At 32.6% G+C, this 21,560-nt stretch overlaps 3 protein-coding genes across 40 annotated transcripts; all 3 read right to left on the bottom strand.

The window, feature by feature from the left end:
* Nucleotides 1-2,405: 2,405 nt before the first annotated feature.
* LOC111905502 (senescence-associated protein SPA15, chloroplastic) lies at nucleotides 2,406-6,211 on the bottom strand. Of its 38 annotated transcripts, none has more exons than XR_008230170.1 (13): nucleotides 5,880-6,210; nucleotides 5,495-5,545; nucleotides 5,187-5,261; nucleotides 4,815-5,023; nucleotides 4,703-4,723; nucleotides 4,385-4,431; nucleotides 3,975-4,023; nucleotides 3,770-3,852; nucleotides 3,597-3,665; nucleotides 3,409-3,512; nucleotides 3,221-3,296; nucleotides 2,925-3,023; nucleotides 2,406-2,710 (listed from the first exon to the last, which is right to left on the bottom strand). XR_008230170.1 is itself a non-coding variant. In XM_042899041.2 (10 exons), the coding sequence occupies exons 5-10, from the start codon at nucleotides 3,952-3,954 to the stop codon at nucleotides 2,976-2,978; spliced, it is 405 nt and encodes a 134-aa protein (XP_042754975.1). In that variant the 5' UTR covers nucleotides 3,955-4,023; nucleotides 4,385-5,023; nucleotides 5,187-5,261; nucleotides 5,495-5,545; nucleotides 5,880-6,211; the 3' UTR covers nucleotides 2,924-2,975. The 38 variants fall into 38 exon arrangements, 1 of the variants encoding a protein (XP_042754975.1); XR_008230165.1 differs by having other exon boundaries at nucleotides 3,770-4,023; nucleotides 4,815-4,883; nucleotides 4,970-5,023; nucleotides 5,880-6,209; XR_008230164.1 differs by having other exon boundaries at nucleotides 4,620-5,023.
* Nucleotides 6,212-13,024: 6,813 nt separating this feature from the next.
* Nucleotides 13,025-15,014, bottom strand: LOC111905504 (purine-uracil permease NCS1). Its single transcript, XM_023901185.3, has one exon. It carries the CDS (start codon nucleotides 14,875-14,877, stop codon nucleotides 13,186-13,188), a length of 1,692 nt encoding a protein of 563 aa, XP_023756953.1. The 5' UTR covers nucleotides 14,878-15,014; the 3' UTR covers nucleotides 13,025-13,185.
* Nucleotides 15,015-17,283: 2,269 nt separating this feature from the next.
* On the bottom strand, nucleotides 17,284-18,885 carry LOC111905515 (uncharacterized). Its single transcript, XM_023901198.1, has 4 exons — nucleotides 18,880-18,885; nucleotides 18,752-18,833; nucleotides 18,413-18,647; nucleotides 17,284-17,647 (listed from the first exon to the last, which is right to left on the bottom strand). Exons 1-4 carry the CDS (start codon nucleotides 18,883-18,885, stop codon nucleotides 17,284-17,286), a joined length of 687 nt encoding a protein of 228 aa, XP_023756966.1.
* Between the last annotated feature and the right edge of the window lie 2,675 nt (nucleotides 18,886-21,560).

The following is a 21,560-nucleotide window of genomic DNA, read 5'->3' as shown; positions in this document are numbered from 1 at the left end:
TATCTCATAATCTGAAAAGGTAAGGCTACAAGTAAGGTACACTAACCTTACTTTTACTGATACCAATTTACCTATTACCTATTCCTATAGACATCAACCATTACATATCTATTTTAATTATTACGTAGAAAACATTATGTAGTTTCTTTATAGTTTCTTTTATCATTAATCTATCGATATTTGAAAGTCTATTATTGTTAAACAATTAGTTTTCCCAAATGAAATTTAAAATTGTAAAATAGGTTAGACATTCATGTGTTTGTCGCTGATTAGAACTATATTTCGTAGTTTTGACAAAACGCCTCATAAATATAACTTTTTTGATCTTTTAGTTTTGTCTGCATTTAAATTGGACACCCGTGAGTTTGAATTCGGGATTCGCCATTGCTTAGCAGTTTCAAATGCATGAGGTTCAAGGAAAAATGCTAGCTTTATAAGATATACTAGGCGAATGTCTGCGCGTTGCGCAGAAACACCTATATAGTTTAAGTCTTTACAAATATATGTTTTTTTAAATATAACAATAACGTTGTTGTTAAATTTGATATAATAATGCATATACTAAATTGATATAGTATATTGATTATTTTGAATTATATGATAATATATACATCTAATATAACTGCATAATATCAATCGTTTGAATGACTTCTACCCGCGAGTTACACATGAATAAAATTAAATATAATATATGATTTAATGTTATTTATAATTGTTGTTATTGTTAATTAATTTTTTAAAATTTATTTGTTTAATGTTTTAATTTCTATTATTATAATTATTTAAAACGTCAAACATTATTTTTTGATTTTAAAGTTAACAATATAATCATTTATATAAAATTGTTTTTAACTATTTATTGTAAGTTAGTTTAAAGTACTTATTTGAAACTTTTAACGATTATAAAAATATATTTTGAAAATATTTTAGTTAAATAGATATTACAATTTAGTTTTTTCATTTATCACTACAATTTGTCACTTTTAACTATTTACAAAATATGCTTTGGTTTTTAAGTGGAACTGAAATTTATATTTAAGATGACAATGTAATGTTATATTTAAACTGATCATTATTTATATACAAAAATATTTTAAATCTAATAAATTAAGTATAATCTGTTAAAAGTTATAGATATAACTTTATAAGTAGAAGTAAAGATATTATTTTAAAATTGAAATTTAGTTTATTTATGATTACACTTTAGGTTTGATATTTATTTAACCTTATTAACCAACTTATAATCATTATTAGAAATACACTATAATTTATCAATTTTAACTATTTACAAAACATTTTTAGGTTCTTTAGGTTAAGCTAAAATTTATGTTTAAGTTGACCATATAATGTTATATTTAAATTAATAATTTAAGTATTTTATACAAATTGTTCCAAAATTGTATCTTTAAAATGATAATGGTTTACATCCAACAATATATTAAAACTAATAAATTAAGTATAATATGTTAAAAGTTAAAAAACATAACTTTATAAGTAGAAGTAAAGATATTATTTTAATATTGAAATTTAGTTTATATATGATTACACTTTAGGTTTGATATTTATTTAACTTTATTAACCAACTTATAATTATTATTTGAAAGAAATTGAAAAGTCATGGGAGTTTCAAATGAATGTGGTGAAATGAAAAATGCATGGGAGTTTCAAATGAATGTGGTGAAAGGAAAAATATTTCATTTATAATATAGTATGATATGATAGATAGATATAGATGTAAATTAGGCGAATATTCACGCGTTGCGCATAATATTAACATATGGTTATAATATTAAGAGATATATCATATATGTTCTTAAATATTGATTATTGTTATAACCAGTAACTATAAAATAAGAATTTTATTATAAGTTATTACAAAGATTATAATCATTTTGATTCATACAATAAAATACATTTATGTTATAATCATATTATCTCAACGGTCACTATTAGAAACATGGGTTTTTGCGACGGATGAATCTGTCACTATTCCGTCACTAAAGCTATTTTGCGACGGATCTGAGATGGACTTACTCCATAGCCAAATAAAACGTGGGTAATGACATAGCGAGAGATTTAGCGACAGACTTGTTTTTCCTTGCGACGACTTTAGCAACGGAATATCCATCGAAAATTGGTCCTTCAATACCATTATTTAGGACATTAGCAACTAAAATATTTCGTCACTAATCCCTTATAAACCTCTATATGTGTCTTTTTATATTCCGTCGCTGATCCCTAGCAAATTTTATATGTGATATTTTTTGTTTCCGTCGCTAATTCCTCGCAAATATATATATTTAATTTTTTTATTACAAATCTAAAACAAAAAATACTAAAAACATCAAATAATTATACAATCCCAAACTAAACAATAACAAATTAATATCAAAGGAATCAAATAATTATACAATCCAAAACCAAACACTAATATTAAAATACCAAAATCAACTATCAAAGTTTAACAAAACATCCAAAAACATCAAATATCAATGTTTACCAAAACGATCAAAATCATCAAATATCAAAGTTTAATATTGATTGATATTTATTTCCATGTATAATGTACCATAATCTCAATTTCGTCTCATATTTTTCATTCCCACATTGCTTCATATCTTGCATCCGAAAGAAGGATCATAATGGAACTGGATTCCGATTCCCGTTAAATTCCATGGAATTAGAAGAACCAAGTTCTACTTACTTTTTCCTGCAATGGAAGGAGATGGTGTTTGTTGGAAGCATGCTTTTGTGTTGATGAATGACATTATTGTCTACTCATTTGAAACTAAACTAAATATAGGACCAGAATGGAAATGAATTCCGATTCCGACCAAAAAATATATGAAAAAACTAATAGCACATTAAGCATTTATAAATATGGATGCATAATTTTTAATTAGGAAAAAAATTACAAAACTAACCTTCATGGTCTCCGATGCCATTGGCCCTTTTTTGATCACATGCAACCAACCTTATAAATATAGTTGTTGGTACCAACTAAGAGCTTTGGAAATCAAATGCTGACAAATATGAAAAAAAAAATATGCACATATTTTAAAGTTTATATCATGAAATATCATTTTATAAAACTTAAAAAGTACCCGACATCAAAGCTATCACTATCCTAAACTCTAATATTTTATAAAAACACAGTTTTCTATCCCCCATCACTTAAATGTCTAAGATACCCTTTCCTCATAAAAATAAAACTAGTTACCTGTAAGGCTCCCATGCCTACATTGCCAAGGGTCCACATCGATGGTGCAACTAACAAAGCATTAGCCAATGCTTTTCTGCAGTAATGTCACTATTTGTCAAGACATGACACAACAGATTGTTCAAATGACTTAAATACCTTCCTCATTGAAGAAACATGTTTTAGTCTTTTTGTATGAAAATATGTACCTTCTTTTGGCACCAGGAGAAGTTGAACACATTGTCAATAATGACACACTCCATTTACCATCCATTGCATTAAGATCCATCAGTGTTGCAACCAACAACTCCAGCTGCAAAAGATTGAGCTAGCCTCTTACTTTCATTTTTTTTAAAAAAAATGCTATTTGTATTTTGGTTTTCTTTTTTCTGCTGACCTCTTCAGGGTTAGTATAGTCAATTCCATTAGCCTCGTAAAGTGCAGATGCCATATCCCGATAAGCCTCCTGAACACATCTTTATAAATTTACAATGAAATCTAAAATGCTAAAGAAAAAATGTGATTTATAACAAACATGAATAGCAGTAATGCGATCAGTTGACACCTCACCAGGGAAAAAGTCTAGAACTTTCCCATTATTTTCAAGTGTTATTTGACCTGCCATATCATCAGATGACAAGGCTCCATTTTTCCTATACATAGTTTGACATCAGTATAGTCTACACAATTTTATCTATTAAAGATTAAAAAAACAGAGTTATGTAAAGAAGAAACCAATACGTCTCCCCAAGCATGTGAATTATGATGCATTAACCTGGATATTTTTATTTATTTATTTACATGAAAGATCACATACCCTCCACCTGTAAAAAGAAGGACAAGATTGTCAGAAAAATTACAATAATATCCTTTAAATTTATAACTACCACTAATGTTTCTGTAATTGTAATTATTCATCATGACTTACACTTAACACAATTTCTTAATGCTTTTTGAGGGGGGGGGGGGGGGGGGCATCTGTTATGAAATACAAAAGGATAAAGAATAACTTGCAAAAATAAAAGATCCCTATTGTTATCTCCAAACGAAAGGAACTTGACAAAAGTGTATGGAAATGACCTATAGGGTTCTTTCCATCACACTAAAAACTGCTAAAACAGGATAACTACCTATTTAGAATACATAAAAAAAACACCTTTTAACATGGATTATCTTTTTACAAACCTGATGATTATCTTTTTGATATATTGGTTGTTTACATAGCCTGATACCTGAAGTAAAAAAACATAATTTTAAGCATTTAATTTGGCCATATGGAAGATACATTTCATTATCTAATGTTTATTGTGACAACCAAAGATTGTCCAGTATGATGGTTCATATATGTCAGCAGTTCTAGGATCAACGATTGAGGCTAAAAAGAGGATGGAATCAACATCATTCTTATTAAACATTATACCAGAATAATTTGACTTGCACATCGCAAGTGGTTATGCTAAGGATAGTTGTTTAAAGCACCTAGAATACGAATGTTGTTCATACCTATGACAACCAAAAAGTTTCCTGGATTGTGGTTCGCCCACATTGATTAGAGCAAATTAGTCATTAGCAATAGAAATTTGGTTGTGTGTTTTGAATGCTAAGCAATTTGTACCTTTTCATGAGATAATCCTTAAAAAGAATTTATCCATCGTGTAGCATCTTTTCGATTTCTTGCTCCTAACTATGTATGCTTGGATATAACAATTAGTTACAATGCATGATTAAAAGAAATTAAATTTAATTTCACCAGGAGAAAGGAATATGTACCTTCATATGGGCATTGTATTTTGAAGCAACATAAAGTGTGAAAACAAAGAAGACCTGAATTAGGCATGACAAGACATCTTTTTAGCAAACTAGTTGAGTCAAGCTAAGATGAAATCCGTAAGAAATTACCAAAGACACATATATTATGACGCTTTGGAACATCAATATATAACTTTATATAACAACGGTTGCTTAAAATACATAAACATTTTGATACCTTTCCTCGAATACAATTCCTTCCACTGTCCACTACATGAATGCTTAAATCTATAACTGCACTTATAATTAGATCCTGAAACACGGAACCAAATTCCTACCGGTCACATTAGATATTATTCATATAATTAGATACTCGAATGCTAACTTCTTTCTATGGACTATATTTAGGATATTAACTCTTTAGATATCATAGACATGAACAAATCTCTAACTCAATTACTATATCCTTGACCGAAAAGTCAAACATGGATCCTGCAAAGAAGAAAAGAATAGAGAAAAGAAGAGTATTGGAACAAAAATACATACCCTGGAACTCATGATTGTTGCCGTTTTGAATTTGAGCCCCTTGTCAAATACCTACACACGGTACCAAATGCATATTGGTTCAAATCTAGAAATGAATCCATATGCTAATGTATATAATCAAGAATATTACAATTATCAGAAAGTAGAAATTATAGTTAAGATGATAATGAATATGAAAATTTCTCATTGACTAAAAATAAAAAATAAAAACTCATACAAATTCATCCAGAAACAAAAAATTTTAAATTGTAATAGGAAAAACAAAATATGTATATAAACAACGAGAAAACCCTAGGAAAACCAAAATTAAGGAGTTAAGGAAAGTAGAGCTTATAAAAATGAGTGGTGATTTGAGCTAGAAATGAAAGAGAAGTAAGAGAGCTACATGGAAATGGTGTTTACACACTACTTGAAACCAGAATTGGAAGTTGATGAAGACTAATTCAGATTAATTTTCTCGAGTTTATGATGGATGTGGATATTGTTGAGCAGTTATACTAGGAGATCTGAAGAGAAAATATACGATTTAACGGCAATGGCAGGGCAACGATGAGTCAGTGGGGAATGGAGACGAATGGATTGGAAAGACAAAGAGGATGTGAGAGGGATTTGAGTCGACATAGGGTCAATTAGGGCTTTGGGAAAGAAATCGGCAGGAATGAAAATAAAAAGAGGGAACGAGAAAAGAAGAAAAGTTGGGAATGAAAAAATGAGGCGTCAATTTTTTGCGAGCATAAATGTAAAATTGTTCTTTGCAATCCGTCATTGTTCCCTCGCTAAGAGGTTTTAATTTGAGATAGATTAACGATGAAATATTTTTGTCGATAAATTCTTAGCAATCAGTCGATGATCCCTCGTTAATACATCTCTAAAATATATAAGTATGTTGGTCGAAATATTCGTGCATTCCATCGTTGATCCCTTGGTAAGTCATCATTGATTAGCTACGGATAGAATCCCTAGCTCATTCTGTCGCTAAATGTCAAGTTTCTAGTAGTGGGTAGATGTAAATTGCCGGCATAAATGTAAAATTGTTGACATACAAACGTATTTTTCATTTAACTTATTAATCTTAGAGTTATTTTCTATCGATATCTTTAAATTGTAAGTTCATTAGATAAATTATAAATATTTTCCTATATATTGTGGTTTAGTATGCAAGTCATCTCCTCACGTCAAAGAAAATCATAACCACAAAGCCACACAATATAAATTTATCATACCAGATCCTAGTTCATCATAATACATTTTTTTTTTAAAAGTTGTTTGTTATTAATTATTATGACATATGGATTACCGAATAATATTTAAAGTAGGTGTGAGACCCATGTATTACATGGGTTTATTTTAAAAAAAATTAAATATGAAATTTTAAAAATTTGAAAATTTTGAATTTATATAAAAAATGAGAAAAAATTTTGAATTATTAAAACTAATGAGACTTTAATGTATTGAATACATTACATATATAAATCATTTCTAATAAATACTTTACATATATATTATCTTACATATTAAATGTGAAATTTTAATTTAATAAAATGAAAAATACAATAAAATGACTAGTGAAAATTAGAAAATTTAAAAATTTAAGAAAATGTTATGTGTCCAAATGAAGGAGAAGATGACATGTGGCAAAAAACCTTCATTTATTAGAGTAGATTTGTTGAATGAGAATTTAGTACCGTACATTATAAGTTCTGGTTATACCATCTCCTATTACATTGTTATGGAAATAAAATTGAGTTACTTGAACATTTGTTTGTTATTTGCAAACATTTAAATTGATAATATGAGTACATAAATTACATTACACATATAATAAGTTTCAATAAATAATTATTTGTTCGATTATTTAAAACTAATTTGAATAACCTTATAAAAAACAAAACAGTTTATTGATTCTTTTTCCATCAATACTAATGAAAAAGATTTGACTAAACTGTACAAATGGTCTCTGTGATTAGATGAAAATTGTCACTTAGGTTTAAAAAGGTTTGGACTAGCATCAGAGGTCCAAAGTTTTCATTTTGTTGCGAGTTTGGTACAATTTACTTTAAACTTTTTTGTAATGATGATTTTATTTTTGTTTTTTCAATTTTTTTATTTATTTAAATATTTTTATGATTAAAAAATCTCTCTCTCTCTCTCTCTCTCTCTCTCTCTCTCTCTCTCTCTCTCTCTCTCTCTCTCTCTCTCTCTCTCTCTCTCTCTCAAAACACAATCCAAAACACACTATAATTCTAAAGTTTAAAAAAAAATACATACATACAAAACAAACAAACTCATAAATCTGAAACATTTCTAAAATTAAATAAACCAAAAATCCTAAAATTGAATGTGAAGCACCAAAAAAACCCAAAAAACGAATATGAAATCATGTGTTCTCCAAAATTATTTCTAGAACTAAAAAACAGAAAACAAATATGTAATCGATTTGTGTGTATGGGATAGATCAAGAAACATCACCGATCAAGAAACATTACCCATTTAACAAGATCCACTGGACAACATTTGGGTTCTCCATTGAAATCTGATTGTAAGAAAGATCGGTATAACCTGAATACAAAACCCAATCAGCTTCAACCCGCCATTAAAATCGATTTACAGCCAATTCGAGCTCGTCGTAAAGGTGGAAGCACCGGAAAAAACAGCGACGAGATCTCAGCTACACGAAGAACTCGAACTCTGAACCAAATCAACCCTAATCCCACCATTTTTAGCCAAATCAATGGCAGCGGCTCTGCAAACCCTAATATACTACTGTCAGACACAACCAAACACCACTCATCATCTTATCCACCCTTATCCCTCCATCACAGCCTACAACCCATCATCTTCTCCACCAGTGGATTTGTTCGTCACCAGATCTAAGTTTGCTAGAGTTTGTAGAGGCGGCGGTGGCTTCGTCTATCTCCGACAATGACATCCATGAAACCCAAGCCGCCATGAACATCCTAGATCTATGTCTGAGGGAGTAGCAGATGAAGAAGAAGGTAGATGAAGAAGCACAGTTCGTCGGTGGATTTGAATCAGCAACATGAGGGATTTGAATCAAATGTCGCTATGAACATCTCCAACTTGATGAACGAAGGTGATGGTGGCGGAGTGGAGAGACGCTGAAGTTCAGATGCAAGAGGGATGAGATGAACATATTCATGGTTTGAGGCCAAATTTTTTTTGATTTTCATACACATGCACACACTAAAACCAAAGAAGATTAATGGTGTTGAGGTTTTAGAAGTGGGAGGCAGACGACAACTTGAGAGAGAGAGAAATTTATTTTTATTTTTATTTTCTTGATTTTTTTTTATATCTAAAAGTCAGAAAAACAAATAAGAAAAAAGATAAAATCATATTAACATGGGTAAATCCATCATTTTGAAAAAAAATAGAATAGATTGGACCAAAACCGCAACAAAGTGAAAGTTTTGGACCACTGGTGCTAGTCCAAACCTTTTTGGACCAAAGTGGCAGTTTTCGACAAACCATAAGGACCATTTGTATAGTTTAGTCAAACGATTTATAATAGAAAAATTAAAAACCTTCTTGCTTTCTCAGAAACTATAAAAAATAAAAATTAATCTATGACATAAAATAACAAGAGTTCGTACTTTAAAATGTTATACAATACAATCCTATAAAACATAATTTGTTGTGTATAGAGAAAAAAATGTTTTGTACAAATCACTTTCCGTAATAAAACCATACACATATAATTTTTTGATTTTAATCGCGAGTCTTAAGACTTTTATTAATTTCCATTTAATTCCTTCCGGGTTTCCTAAATGGCTAAAATCATAAAACGTAAATTTCCTTTCCTACTTTCCTAATAAAATTAATCGATTTGTGTGTGAATTAATTTCTGACTTGTGAGTTGTGAGAGCATTGAGAACATTAGACGTTTGACCCTTCATTTTCTCAATTCTCTTTCTTGAATTTTCTCTATCCGTGTATCCGACAATCCCTCAAGTCTCTCAACCTCCGTTGGACTAAAGACGATGGTCGAATTCGTTAGATTAATGGCGTTGTAAACCCGAAACATCTTTTATTGTCTTTCATTTTTGCATTTCGGTCTAATTGTGAATGGTTTAGTATGGGATATGTCATCGGTTGTGTGGACGATCGAGGTAATTTCTGGCAGCCATCGCCTACTTCAATTCCCTGCCACCGTGTAAACTCTAAACCTTAATGTCTCTGGACTATGTTTTTCAATCAATAAATTGCATTACATACCTATCAAGGATGACATAAATTCAACTTTCGTTCATGAAATTTTACTTCTTTTTAAAGAAAAAATCTTCAAGTTGCTGCACTTGGAGTAAATACCTGCATATATATCAAAAAATAATATCTAATCAAATTATATTCTATTATTCTTTGTAGAATGAATTGGTATATCACCGAGTTCATCCGCTTCGAATACGATCAATTAATTGCATCAGATACCTGTTGAGGATGACATAAATTCAATACATTTGTTCCTGTCACTTTGCATTCTTTAAAGTTGATGCATTTGGAGGAAATACATCCAAAGTCACATGTTTATTATATAGCTTGTTTTGGGTTTGATGTTTAAGCAATTACTTACGATCATTAAGATTTATATGGAAAGTCATTAGAGAATATGAAAAGACAGAGAGTTTTCACCATCTGTAGTTTCATTCGTAGCCTCAACATCTTAGTTATATAAAGTGTGTTGATGTAAGATCAATTACCTTGAAGGTGAAAAGGTGTGGGAGTTTTAAATGCGTTAGGTGTTTGAAAATTTGTTTAACGGTTTTAAATGCATGAGGTAATTAGAAAAATGTCTTCTTTATTAGTATAGTATAATATGATAATATGATAATAAGGCTATGTGGAGCGGAGCGGGAAACAGGTGCGGGAGGGCTTCCCTCTCACCGGAACACCGCACTGTCGGTGAGGGGAACAACCTGCGGACAATATTTTAAAAACCGGTTTTTTAATTGAACCGGTATGGTGACCGGTTTCCGGTTCAACCGGTTTAACCGGTTCGACCGCCAGGTGAACCGGTTTTTATATTTTTCATATTTTTTCTATTTTCCTACACATACGTACATATAGAAATTATGAATTTAATGTTTACAAGTTCAAACATTAAAAATACACATCAAAATAAGTTGTAGATGAATCCAAATACATTAAAATAACACATAACCATAAGTTTTAGTGTTTTACATCAATCCATATATGTCAAAAAAAAAAAAAAAAAGTATAATACCGAAACGAAATATAGTTTTTGATGAATAAAAACACATCAAAAGAATTTATAATATTTACCATATGTTTTTATTTAAAGAAAACTAAATAGATTTGAAAAAAATCTTCAAAGTTTATTATGTAAATGGTTATTTTTCATGTGTTTTTATTTGGTTTAAACGGTTCAACCGGTTTATTTTGACCGGTTCAACTGGTTTTTTCAAAAAATCGGCCGGTTCAATCATGTTTAGAAATCAATGTAAAACCGGTGATAGTTGAACCGCTCCCTCTCCCGGTTCCCGGTCCAACCGGTTCGATCGGCCGTTCAAAGCGGTTTTTAAAACATTGCCTGCTGGAAGGAGGTGCGGAGGAGGGGGTCCCGCACTCTCTTCCTATTTCTATTGGCCAGTTTTTTTTTTTTTTTTTTTTTTTTATATATATATCTTTTTTAATATTTATAAAATTATATACCTATTAAAAAATATAAAAAATATATCAAAATTCATGGTTTTAAATACACTACAAAATGAGTATTATATATGTATGAAATATATTTTTTTTAAAAAATAAAAAAATAGTGAGGGTAGTTTTCTCACACCTTCCTTGGGTTTTAATGAGAGAAAAGAAAATGAGGGAAATGATGACGTGACATGAAAAAAGTAAGGGAAACCCGTCACCCACACCATGCGATCTAATAGATGATAGATATGTAGATATAAAGAAAACGTAAAAAGAATAGAAGGAAGTGTTTGTTATATAGCCAAAATATCTCAATTAAATAATTATTCAAATAACATAAGCTGAAGAGTTTGAGATTTTTAAATAAATATGATTCAAGATAGATGGTTTATCTTAAATAATATTTATTTGATTGACCTTATTTATAAGGGAGGAGGAAGTTATTCCTCCCAACCCACTGAACCTACTGTCACATTAATGTTTGTCTCTTATTTTTCTTCATCTTTCCTAACCTACAACATACGGAAATCCTATCGTTCTCAACACACTCAACCCACTCAATTAAAAATATAAAACAACTAAAGTACAAGTTTTAAAACACATGGTACTAGAGAAAATGAGAGAGAGAAAGTAGAGAGAAACGATGAAGTGAGATAGTAAAACCAACTAAATAATCTGCTGGAGAGAGAGTGGTATCGACGATAATTCTATTGCTACTTAAGATTTTACCATGATTGTTTTGTATTTTTTTAATTCAATGGGTTGAGTGGGTTGAAAAATATAAGATTTATGTATGTTGTGGGTTGGAAAAGATGAAGAAAAATGAAAGAGGAAAACTGATGTGGCAGTGAGTTCAATGAATTCGGAAGGAATAACTCCCTCCTCCCTAAGATATAGATAAAAATAGACAATAAATTATCATTCCTAAACATTAGTATCAAGTATTAGATAAAAAAAAAAATCATAATAGAAAACACCGCAAAAACCTCCAAGTCCAAGAACAGAATTTGCATATAAAAATTTGACTTTAGAGCCAATATATTTGGGAGAGACATAATCTTGTTTATTCTTCGTGAGTATACCTTGAAGAGCTTTGTGTCTTATTTTAGTAAAGAAAACCCTAAAGAAACACTTAGAGAGAGAAGGCGTCCAGAGAGACATTGGCAAAAAAAAAATAATAATAAAAAATAAAAAAATAAAAAAATAAAAAAATGAATTTAGGCTCTTGTTCTTGCGTCTCAAATACTTCCATTAAGTCATACAAAAGAATGGCTTAAAGTTGGAAAGACTTTGTTCAAACTTTTACCAAATTTCAATCATTATTATCAAAAAAAAAAAAAATCATATAACAATTACTATTGATGCGATAACTCATTTCTTCAACTATTAAATTCCAAATACAAAAGAATGGATTAAAGATGGAAATGCTTTGTTCACACTTTTATAAAATTTCAATCATTGTTATCAAAGAAAAAAAATCATATTATAATTACTATTGTTCCGACATAACCCATTTTTTCAATTTTTATATTTGAATTGTAAATTCTTTAACTACATTTTTTCAATTTTTATATTTGAATTGTAAATTCTTTAACTACATGAAAACTTTTTATGAGAAAATATTACTAATATTTGAATTGTAAACGCTTGAATTATACCTTATACCCGAAAGCTTTTTGAATCATAATACATTCAATTATATGGACACTTTTTGTAAGAAAATAACAGTAACATAGGTATATCCGACCACGCCACGTCATGATGTATGCATCAGTAGCTATTTGTAAACTCCGCACCACCCCATGAGTCTGGTATGTATACCTTACAACCTAAACAAACACTAGACACGTATTTGAAAGATTTACAAGTTTTTAATACTATTTTTAATACATAATGTACAAATCATTGTAACATCAGTCTCTTCTATTTCTATGCATTTTGTGTTTCAAGATGATTATTGGTTTCTATATTAATTTAAAAGAAAATATACATAAATAAATTATAAAAAAAATTTAATTTGTACTGGGCAAAAAGGGATCTGACATCTGTTTTGTTGCTTTCAAACCTGAAAAGGCCCAGTAAACAACACCAGATGAAAAAAACCCAAAAAACCAAGCATTGTTGTAAATCATCACTAACAACTCCGGAATTGAATTCAAGACTCCTATCTTCTCCAAGAACCCGGGAATCACCGGTAGAATCCCGATTACGAGAGCTGCAATTGCTCCCAAATTGTACCCATTATAGTAAAAGTAATTCCCAACAGGATTCAACGTATACAAGTCGTTAATTTGAAGATTCCGGCTCTTGATGAGATAATAATCGGCCAACATGATCCCTGTAATCGGCCCCATTAACGCAGAGTAACCCACAAGCCAAGTGTACACAAAGCTTTCACTCGATTGAAGAAGTCGCCATGGTTGGAAAGCAATTCCAAGCAACGCAGTCAACAGCGCACCTCGCCGGAAAGTGAACAACGATGGACTTAGGTTCACGAGGGCGTTCGCCGGAGCTACGACGTTGGCAGCAATGTTGGTTGTGATGGTGGCTAGCGTGATTCCGATGATGGAGAGAATCATGGTTGAAATCCCACCGATTTTTCCCAATAATTCAATCGGGTTCGAGATTACACGTCCGAAGATGACTTGCGTCGATGCCGTCACTGCTAAACCGACGAACGTGAATGCACCCATGAGAATCGGTAGTCCAGCTTGACCGATGATTTGATCCTTTTGGCTCTTGGCGTAACGAGTGAAATCAGGGATGTTAAGTGCTAATGTCGCCCAAAAGCTTACGTTTGCAGTCAACGACGGGAAAAAAAGCGACCAGAATTCCGACGACGACAGGCGTGAAGACATGGAGAGAACTTGACCAAATCCGCCGGCGTTGACATAAGCCCAAATGAGTAAAGCCGAAGTGAGAATAATCAAAATTGGGGCAGAATATTTTTCAAGTTCCCTGATTCCATCCATTCCTTTGATTACAACCACTAATTGCGCAACCCAGAAGACCAAAAAACAAGCGAACTCGATTGGGGAAGTTCCGAGCCATGGAATGGAATTGGAAAGCGATGAATTCTTGATGGATTTGGGCAAGAGTAAGAAGATTGCTTCACCTCCGATCCATGTCTCGATTCCATACCACCCACAAGCTACTAAACCTCTAAGTAGAGTTGGAATATGTGCACCATGGATTCCGAACGCCGATCTAGCAAGCACCGGAAACGGAATCCCGTACTTAGTCCCTGGATGACCGGTTAATCCCAAAGCGACAACTGTGATTATATTCGCTGTAACCACCGTCAATATTCCTTGCCACCAAGACATTCCGAGATCCACAAGGCTGCCGGCGAGGTAATATGTCGGGACACCCACCACTAGACCCACCCACAAACTGGCCATTTCCCAACCGGAATAAGTTCGTTGGGACGCCGGCGTTGGGGCGAGATCGTCGTTTATGAGAGTTGGGTCGGGTTGGAAGTCCGGAATGGAATCGGGTAGAGTGGATGACATGGGTCGGAAGAGGAGGGGTTTTCTGTGGAGGGAAAGTGGTGATTTGATGGTTGGAATTGAATTGAATACATTGGAAAGGGGAAGGGGAAGGGAAAAGGGAAGGGAATTGAGGTTTTGTTTTGAGAGGGTATGTCGATGATCATGGTGGTAGGGACGATGATGGAGATGGAAGCTCAAAGAGTTGGAAATCATGATTCCAGTGTAAAGATTCAGAAATGAGACTGGAAATAAAATGAATGGGTGGATGGAATCAGTTTTGGAGTTGGGGGATATGGTATGATTAAAAGATGTGATTCCGATGCATCTTGTTAATAGTATGTGTTATTGTCTTCGACTGTTTATTTATTATTAGTTTTTTCTTGTTGACAATAATATTTGATATTTTCAAACAACTTGATCCATATATAACGTCTCTTTTATATGCGGTGTAAATTAATAAAGAAATTAGAAATTTTGGGCTAAATGAAAATAATACTAAACTTGACTTACGAATTACGATTTATGGAAACAGGAAACAAAGAAGACAAAATTGCAAAAATAGTCCTTATGGTATGCAAATTTTTAGGGTTTTAGTCCAAACCCCGAGTTTTTTGGATCTATGGTCATTTTGGAATGGTTTGTATGTGTTTTTGGTCTCTAGACTTAACTCCCGTTAAATAGGATCTGTTAAGCCCTCTCATGTGCCTCACACGTGAAGGTAAATTCGTCATTTCATATGTAAGGGACCATTTTTGCATATACCGTTTTTTGGCTTAATTGACCTTAAATATCCCCACTGCCTGCGATCTTCTTCCCCAACGTCTCTTTTTTTCTACCCTTCTTCTTCTTGAGCTCTGCTACAACAACAATGATTCTATGTTTTTGTGGAAAAGTTGTTGTGGTGAAAACATCTTGGACCCCTCTGAATCCAGGAAGGAGATTTTTTGCATGCCCTATGAATGATTCCGTTTGTGGGTTTTATCAGGTGGCTGGATCCCCTAATGTGTGCTAGCTCTAAAGCCATCATACCTGGTCTGCTAAGAAATTTGAATTCAGTGTAGTAACGGTGCAATGAGTTGGTTAGAAGTGTGAACATGTTATAGGATCAATGCAATGGACTGATATGCAGGAACAACATGTTGGTGACAAATTGTAAAGCATTGAAGGATGACAATTTGAAGCTGAAAACGTACTTGTTTAGAAGTTGGGTTTTTTTGTGATTGTCTTCTTCTGTATTTGGTTTGTGTAAGGGTATACTGTGAAGGGTGTTTTGGTCATTTTGTTGTAATTTTATGTGATCATGTTTGTAGTGACTTATGATGTTAATGATATATGTACAAATTTATGATATAAGTGTGATGAATGTATTACCAAAATGGTATGAATGTATCAGAATTAACATATCAATAGAAATGGTATAAATGTGCATTTCATTAAGATTGTACATAACCAAAATGCACATTTCATTAAGATTTGTAACATAACAACCAAAGTTTCTAAAAATAACAACCAAAGATTCTAAACATTACCAGGGACACATTACCATACCTAAGATAACAACCAGGTTTTCATAACAACCAACCAAAAGTTTTCAATAAAATAGTCTAAACATAACAACCAAGTTTTCATAACCAACCAAAATCCCAGAAAACCCCATGTATGCATGACACATTACTTCTTGGACTGATTCCCACCTTGCCCTTTACAGGTCCTAGAGTTGTGTCCCTTGTTCTTGCATTTGCTACATGTAACACTGATATGCTTCCTTGATAGCTTCTGCACCCAATCAATTGTTGGTCTTGTAGGATAAGGTGTCTAAGTCCATAACTATTTCTGGTATGTACTTGACCCGGTTGGCATGGTCCATTTGGGTTGCATGGCATCATGCGTTTGGATAGACTAAAATGAGAGAAATAACACTTATGGTTTATTAATATATTATGAGTTCTAATATATTAATAATATTATTTAATTAGTATTGATCAAGAATTAATTAAGTGATAAATAGATAACTAATTAAATATATGGGTTGATTATGTACATCATCCATAACTTGTATAGTGGGCTAAAGGCTCCATGGATTATCAAGTTGGGCTAACACCCATATGATGCTCCACAGAGTTTAAACCCATGGGTCATGGAAATGAAGAGTCATGTTACATTAGGGTTTACATGGTGTAACCCTAATTGTAACACACTATATAAATAGCATCATACTCCCCATTTTCGGCTACTCTAGGAATACAAGAGGGCAAGGCCGAAAATAGAAGTGTTCTTATTTCTCTCAAGTTTACTCCAAAAGCATTTGGTGTTGTGTGAAGCATTTGAGGCATCATGCTTGGGGTGCTAGGCTCTAAAGGTTTTTAAGGAATCAAATCAACTACAAGGTATGTAATTCAAGCCATCTTTTAGATTAAAAGTTCCCCATGTATGCTAGATAGGATTATGAACCTTGGGAATCATATTTTGCATGTATTTTAGACAAACATAGATTCAAGGTTTTCTAGGGTTGCATGTACACTTAGGGGTGTTAGAATGCTCATAACCCATCAGATCTTTAGGAACCTCCTTCTTGTGTAGCATTCTTTCCATCACCTTGACTTGCCCTCTGCTTTTTGCTTAACTTTCACCCTCACTTTGTCTTCTTTTTTTTCTTAGGCCTTCCACCCGAGTGCGATGTGGAGGACGGATTAGCTTTGTGGGACATTCATTCTTGGGCCACATGGATCTCCCCTTAATTGGCTCCACCTTAAATGAATAAGCTTTTTTCCATGTATCTAGAAAATACACCTTGTGAACCCATTTGTAAATGTCAAGCTCAGCCTCTGGGTCTTTAATCATTTCATTCAGAGTTGCAATTGCATGTTTGCATGGAATTCCAGTTAATTTCCATTTTCTGCAAGTGCATGTTCGGTTCTTAACATCCACCACCTGTTGATACTGTAAAGCTCCTGTGACTTGATACTTGTCTCCCCCATTCCACCTAGCAATTGTTGGATTAAGTGTCTAAGCCCATAACTATAATTGGTATGTACTTGACCAGAGAGTAGCATGGTCCATTTGGGTTGCATATCATCAGGACAATTTGTTAGGATGGATTCTTGAGAGAAGATTATATATATGATTTATTAATATATTATAAGTTATAATATATTAATATGAAATCATATGTTTTAATTAGTATTGATCAAGAATTAATTTAGTGATCAAAAGAGACTAATTAAATCTATGGGGACTAATTATGGTAATTAGTTATATTTATATGTGTTGGGCGTATGATCCATGTTGGACTAAGTTTATGTATGGATACATAAAGAGTTGGGCCACATGAACCATGGATCATAAAACCCATGAGTATGGATTTGGGTTATACCCATGACTCTTGGAATCCTACATATAAATATAAGCTCCATAACCTAAAAATGTATACTTCTAGTTCTTGGAGTTCATGGAGGTGTTTTTGGTGCATGGAAATTCTCTCTCAAGAGTCACCTATGTCCTAGGTGAGTTGTGATTCCATTTGAGGTGCAACATTTGAGGCACTAAGTTCTTAAAGGCCAAAGTCTTCCTAGCAACATCAACAACATCAAGAGGTATGTCTAAAACTTGTCTTATTATACATATGTTATTTGTATGCTAGTTGTAGGCTTAAAGCTTTGGAAACAATATGCATGTATAATTAGAGAAAACATAGATCCAAAGCTTTTAGGGTTGTATGTGCACCATAGGATGTTGTAGTATACAGAACCCAACAGTAATGTATTGTGAAGCAACTGTTTTTCTTGCAACTAGGATGTCTGTTGCTGTGGGTGTTAATGGACCTTTAGCCTTTTTCATTTCCTTCATGACATTACATATCCTCTTCATTAGATACTCCCTTATGTATTCTAAACATCCATTGACAGGTTTATCCCTTCCTTTGTCTATCTTCCCATTAAACACTTCACATATATTTGATATCAAGACATCAGAAACTGCTCTTCCTGTTGTACATTACCATTAAAAATCAGTTAATACAATTAACATACAAGTAAAAAAGTTCACTAAGTTAAAGACATAAGGACCAAATTTGAATATATTGAATTACCTGAAAAATGACTCCTTGCCCTATGTGCAAGAGGAATTTGCTTCAACCATTCACATGCCTCCTTATCATACTGACTAAACTCCTTCACCAAATGTTAAAACTCAGGAATGGTGGTAGCTGATGCATACTTCCATAAGCGGTCCCTATACTCTGTTTGTCTCCACCTCTTCCTCATATTGTCATGAATATGTCTGATATAATATCTATGCTCAACATTGGGAAACAACTAATCAACTGCACTTTGTAAACCCCACATGAATCAATTGAAAATAATTAGAGTTAATTAAAAACCACACATCTTAAATGACCAAATGTATAAATTTTCTTTACCTTTTGCCTGTCACTTATGAAAGTAAAATTTGAGTTTCTTCCAAGGTCCAAGTCATCCCCAAGGTTTTCTAAAAACCACTTCTAGCTTTATGTGTTTTCAGACTCAACAATCCCATACGCTAATGGGTAAATTCCATTATTGGAATCAAGACCAACTACTGAAAGTACCTACCCAGGGAATGGTCCTTTCATGAAGGCACCATCAAAACCTAATAAGTCCCTAAGGCATGACTTGAAACCTTTCTTCAGTGGACCCAAACACACATAAATTCTTCTAAACTTCCTGGTTCACTACTAGAAAACAGTCCTTTAATGACGCGCAAACAATGACCCTCACTGATAGAGGACACGCATTTGTGCGTGCCCTAAAAAATAATGTCAATTTTGCAAAATTTGAAGGATAGAGGACATGCATTTGTGTGTGCCCTAAAATTAGTGTCAGAAAAGAAAAAAAAGGAAATGCAGAGGGTGCCTTTCATAAAATGTGTGTCATCTAAGTGTGTCGCTTTATAATTTTTTAATGAAACACATGTTTTAATGCGGGATTTCACCCAAGGACCTTCGTCTTCATACAAGAATTGCCCTTGCTTTCGTGATCAAATGCCTCGCGACGACGATGATAATGATCATCGTCTCAACGGAGTCACCCTAACCTCCATTTTATGCGACCCTTTAGCACCTACACCGCTATATCCCTTCTGCAACATCAGATTATCGATTCCCAACCACGCTCATGATGGAGTTTCACGACTTACTTTAGACGAAAAAGTTTTGGAGTTTGTTCACGGAGGGTCGGGGATTCCTTGCCTTGGGATCTCCGCTTACGAGCGACAGTGGGTTCAATCCCTTAGATTTGCTTCTAATCCCACCTCCATCTCATCTAACATTTTTCGATCTTACAAAGAAGAAGACAACTCAACCGGCTGAAACATAGGTTGGGAATCCCTAAATGATGTTCAAAAGGTAATTGGTTTTTGGTTTTGATTTCTCTCATCTCCTGTGTGAAGGTTTAACTTTTTCCTCCTAATATGTCTCCTTTTATTCAATAATCCTTCATTAGTTTTTAATGTATAACTTCTTTATCGTAGGCCCAAACTATTCTTGAGATTTTGAATAAAATCGTTTATGGGATCTTCTTATTTTTTTTTCTTAGGAAACTATACCAATTTCGATATAACTTTACTCGCCGAAGATATTTATAGGGGGATAACCAGAGTTTTCAGTATGGATTGTGCTGGATCATCGCATGCGAAAGGGGACGGTAAAGATTCCAATTTCCGAGTTTTTATTGGGGTTCGATTATTTTTTGTGTTTTTGGAGACTTTTTTTGTTGTTGTTGCATGTATCGATTGTAGAAACAAATTTCGCATCTAATGAGCTTGATCTGATTTTACTCAATTGACTGATTAATTTAGGTGCTAGGAGAAAAGGTTTTAACTTCTTCTGATTGATCTTTGGGGGGTTTTTAATTAAGATGGTTCTTAAATCTTAGTCTAATTGTTGTTGTATTGAGTGTTATTGAATAATCCTTTCTTGATTTAGGTGCTTTTCAAAGTGTGAATCTTTCCTAGGGTTTTTGAAATTCTTAAACAAATAATGATTTTGAAATTCTTAAAATACAACATTACAAATCTCATATTATTATTATTATTTTCAGATATGGAGGGCTTATTATGTTGGAATTTTGACTCCAAGCTTATTCCAGAATATGTACTATGCCTTTCCTTGGAGCATGATCGGAAATCAATGTCATCTCATCTACCAAACAATTCTTAAAATTTCTACAAGGTCTTATGTTCTATCTCATTTTTTTGTTTGTTAGATTATATCTTTTACTTTTTAGTTGTTAACTTCTCTTGGTGGTGATATAGGATTCAAATGCTTCCATGTTGGCCAAGATGGTGGATCCACTTATGAATCTTCGAAATCGGATTCGTCACCTTCTAAGCAAATGGGATTACCATTTTACCCCTCTTTTTTTTTTTTTTTTTTTTTACAGAAGTGCTTGTTTCTTTTATATGTAGGCCCATATGGTGGTATAGGGGCATCAAGATATAGCTACATGGGAGGATTTGATGCAACAAGGTGATTAATCATTTAATCTTATTGACCATATTAATTATGGTCAAATTATATATATATATATATATATATATATATATATATATATATATATATATATATTAATATATAACAAATAACAATGTAGAATTGTAGCTTATATTTTTTTATTGTGAAATGTTAGCAATTGTGCAGCTGGAAAAAAATTTGGAATACCACTTCGTGGAACACATTCCCATGCTTTTGTTAGCTTATTCATGGTTAGTATTATAAATAACCATTTTTTTTATTCAGTTAAAAAGTTCTTATTACATTTTTTTTTGTTTTTTGATGTAGGGAACTGATGAGATTATATATAAGTCTCTAAAAAGTCATGATGGATCTCAAGTATCTGAGGCTTTTTTTGGTGCTTCTCAGA

Source organism: Lactuca sativa, chromosome 2, assembly GCF_002870075.4.
Source record: "Lactuca sativa cultivar Salinas chromosome 2, Lsat_Salinas_v11, whole genome shotgun sequence".
NCBI classification, from domain to species: domain Eukaryota; kingdom Viridiplantae; phylum Streptophyta; class Magnoliopsida; order Asterales; family Asteraceae; genus Lactuca; species Lactuca sativa.
This window is presented reverse-complemented; position numbering and strand designations above follow the sequence as displayed.

Excerpts from the sequence above, each read along its gene's own strand:
- LOC111905515 (XM_023901198.1), bottom strand. Across the intron at positions 18,648-18,751 it reads GGCAAGGAGTCATTTTTCAG|GAAGAGCAGTTTCTGATGTC; the intron begins GTAATTCAATAT and ends AATGTACAACAG. Across the intron at positions 17,648-18,412 it reads TCACAATACATTACTGTTGG|GTGGAATGGGGGAGACAAGT; the intron begins GTTCTGTATACT and ends AACAATTGCTAG.
- LOC111905504 (XM_023901185.3), bottom strand. The coding sequence starts at position 14,877 with ATGATTTCCAACTCTTTGAGCTTCCATCTCCATCATCGTCCCTACCAC.
- LOC111905502 (XM_042899041.2), bottom strand. The coding sequence starts at position 3,954 with ATGCTTGGGGAGACGTATTG. Across the intron at positions 3,666-3,764 it reads TAGACTTTTTCCCTGGTGAG|GAGGCTTATCGGGATATGGC; the intron begins GTGTCAACTGAT and ends AGATGTGTTCAG. Across the intron at positions 3,297-3,408 it reads TCTCCTGGTGCCAAAAGAAG|AAAAGCATTGGCTAATGCTT; the intron begins GTACATATTTTC and ends ACATTACTGCAG.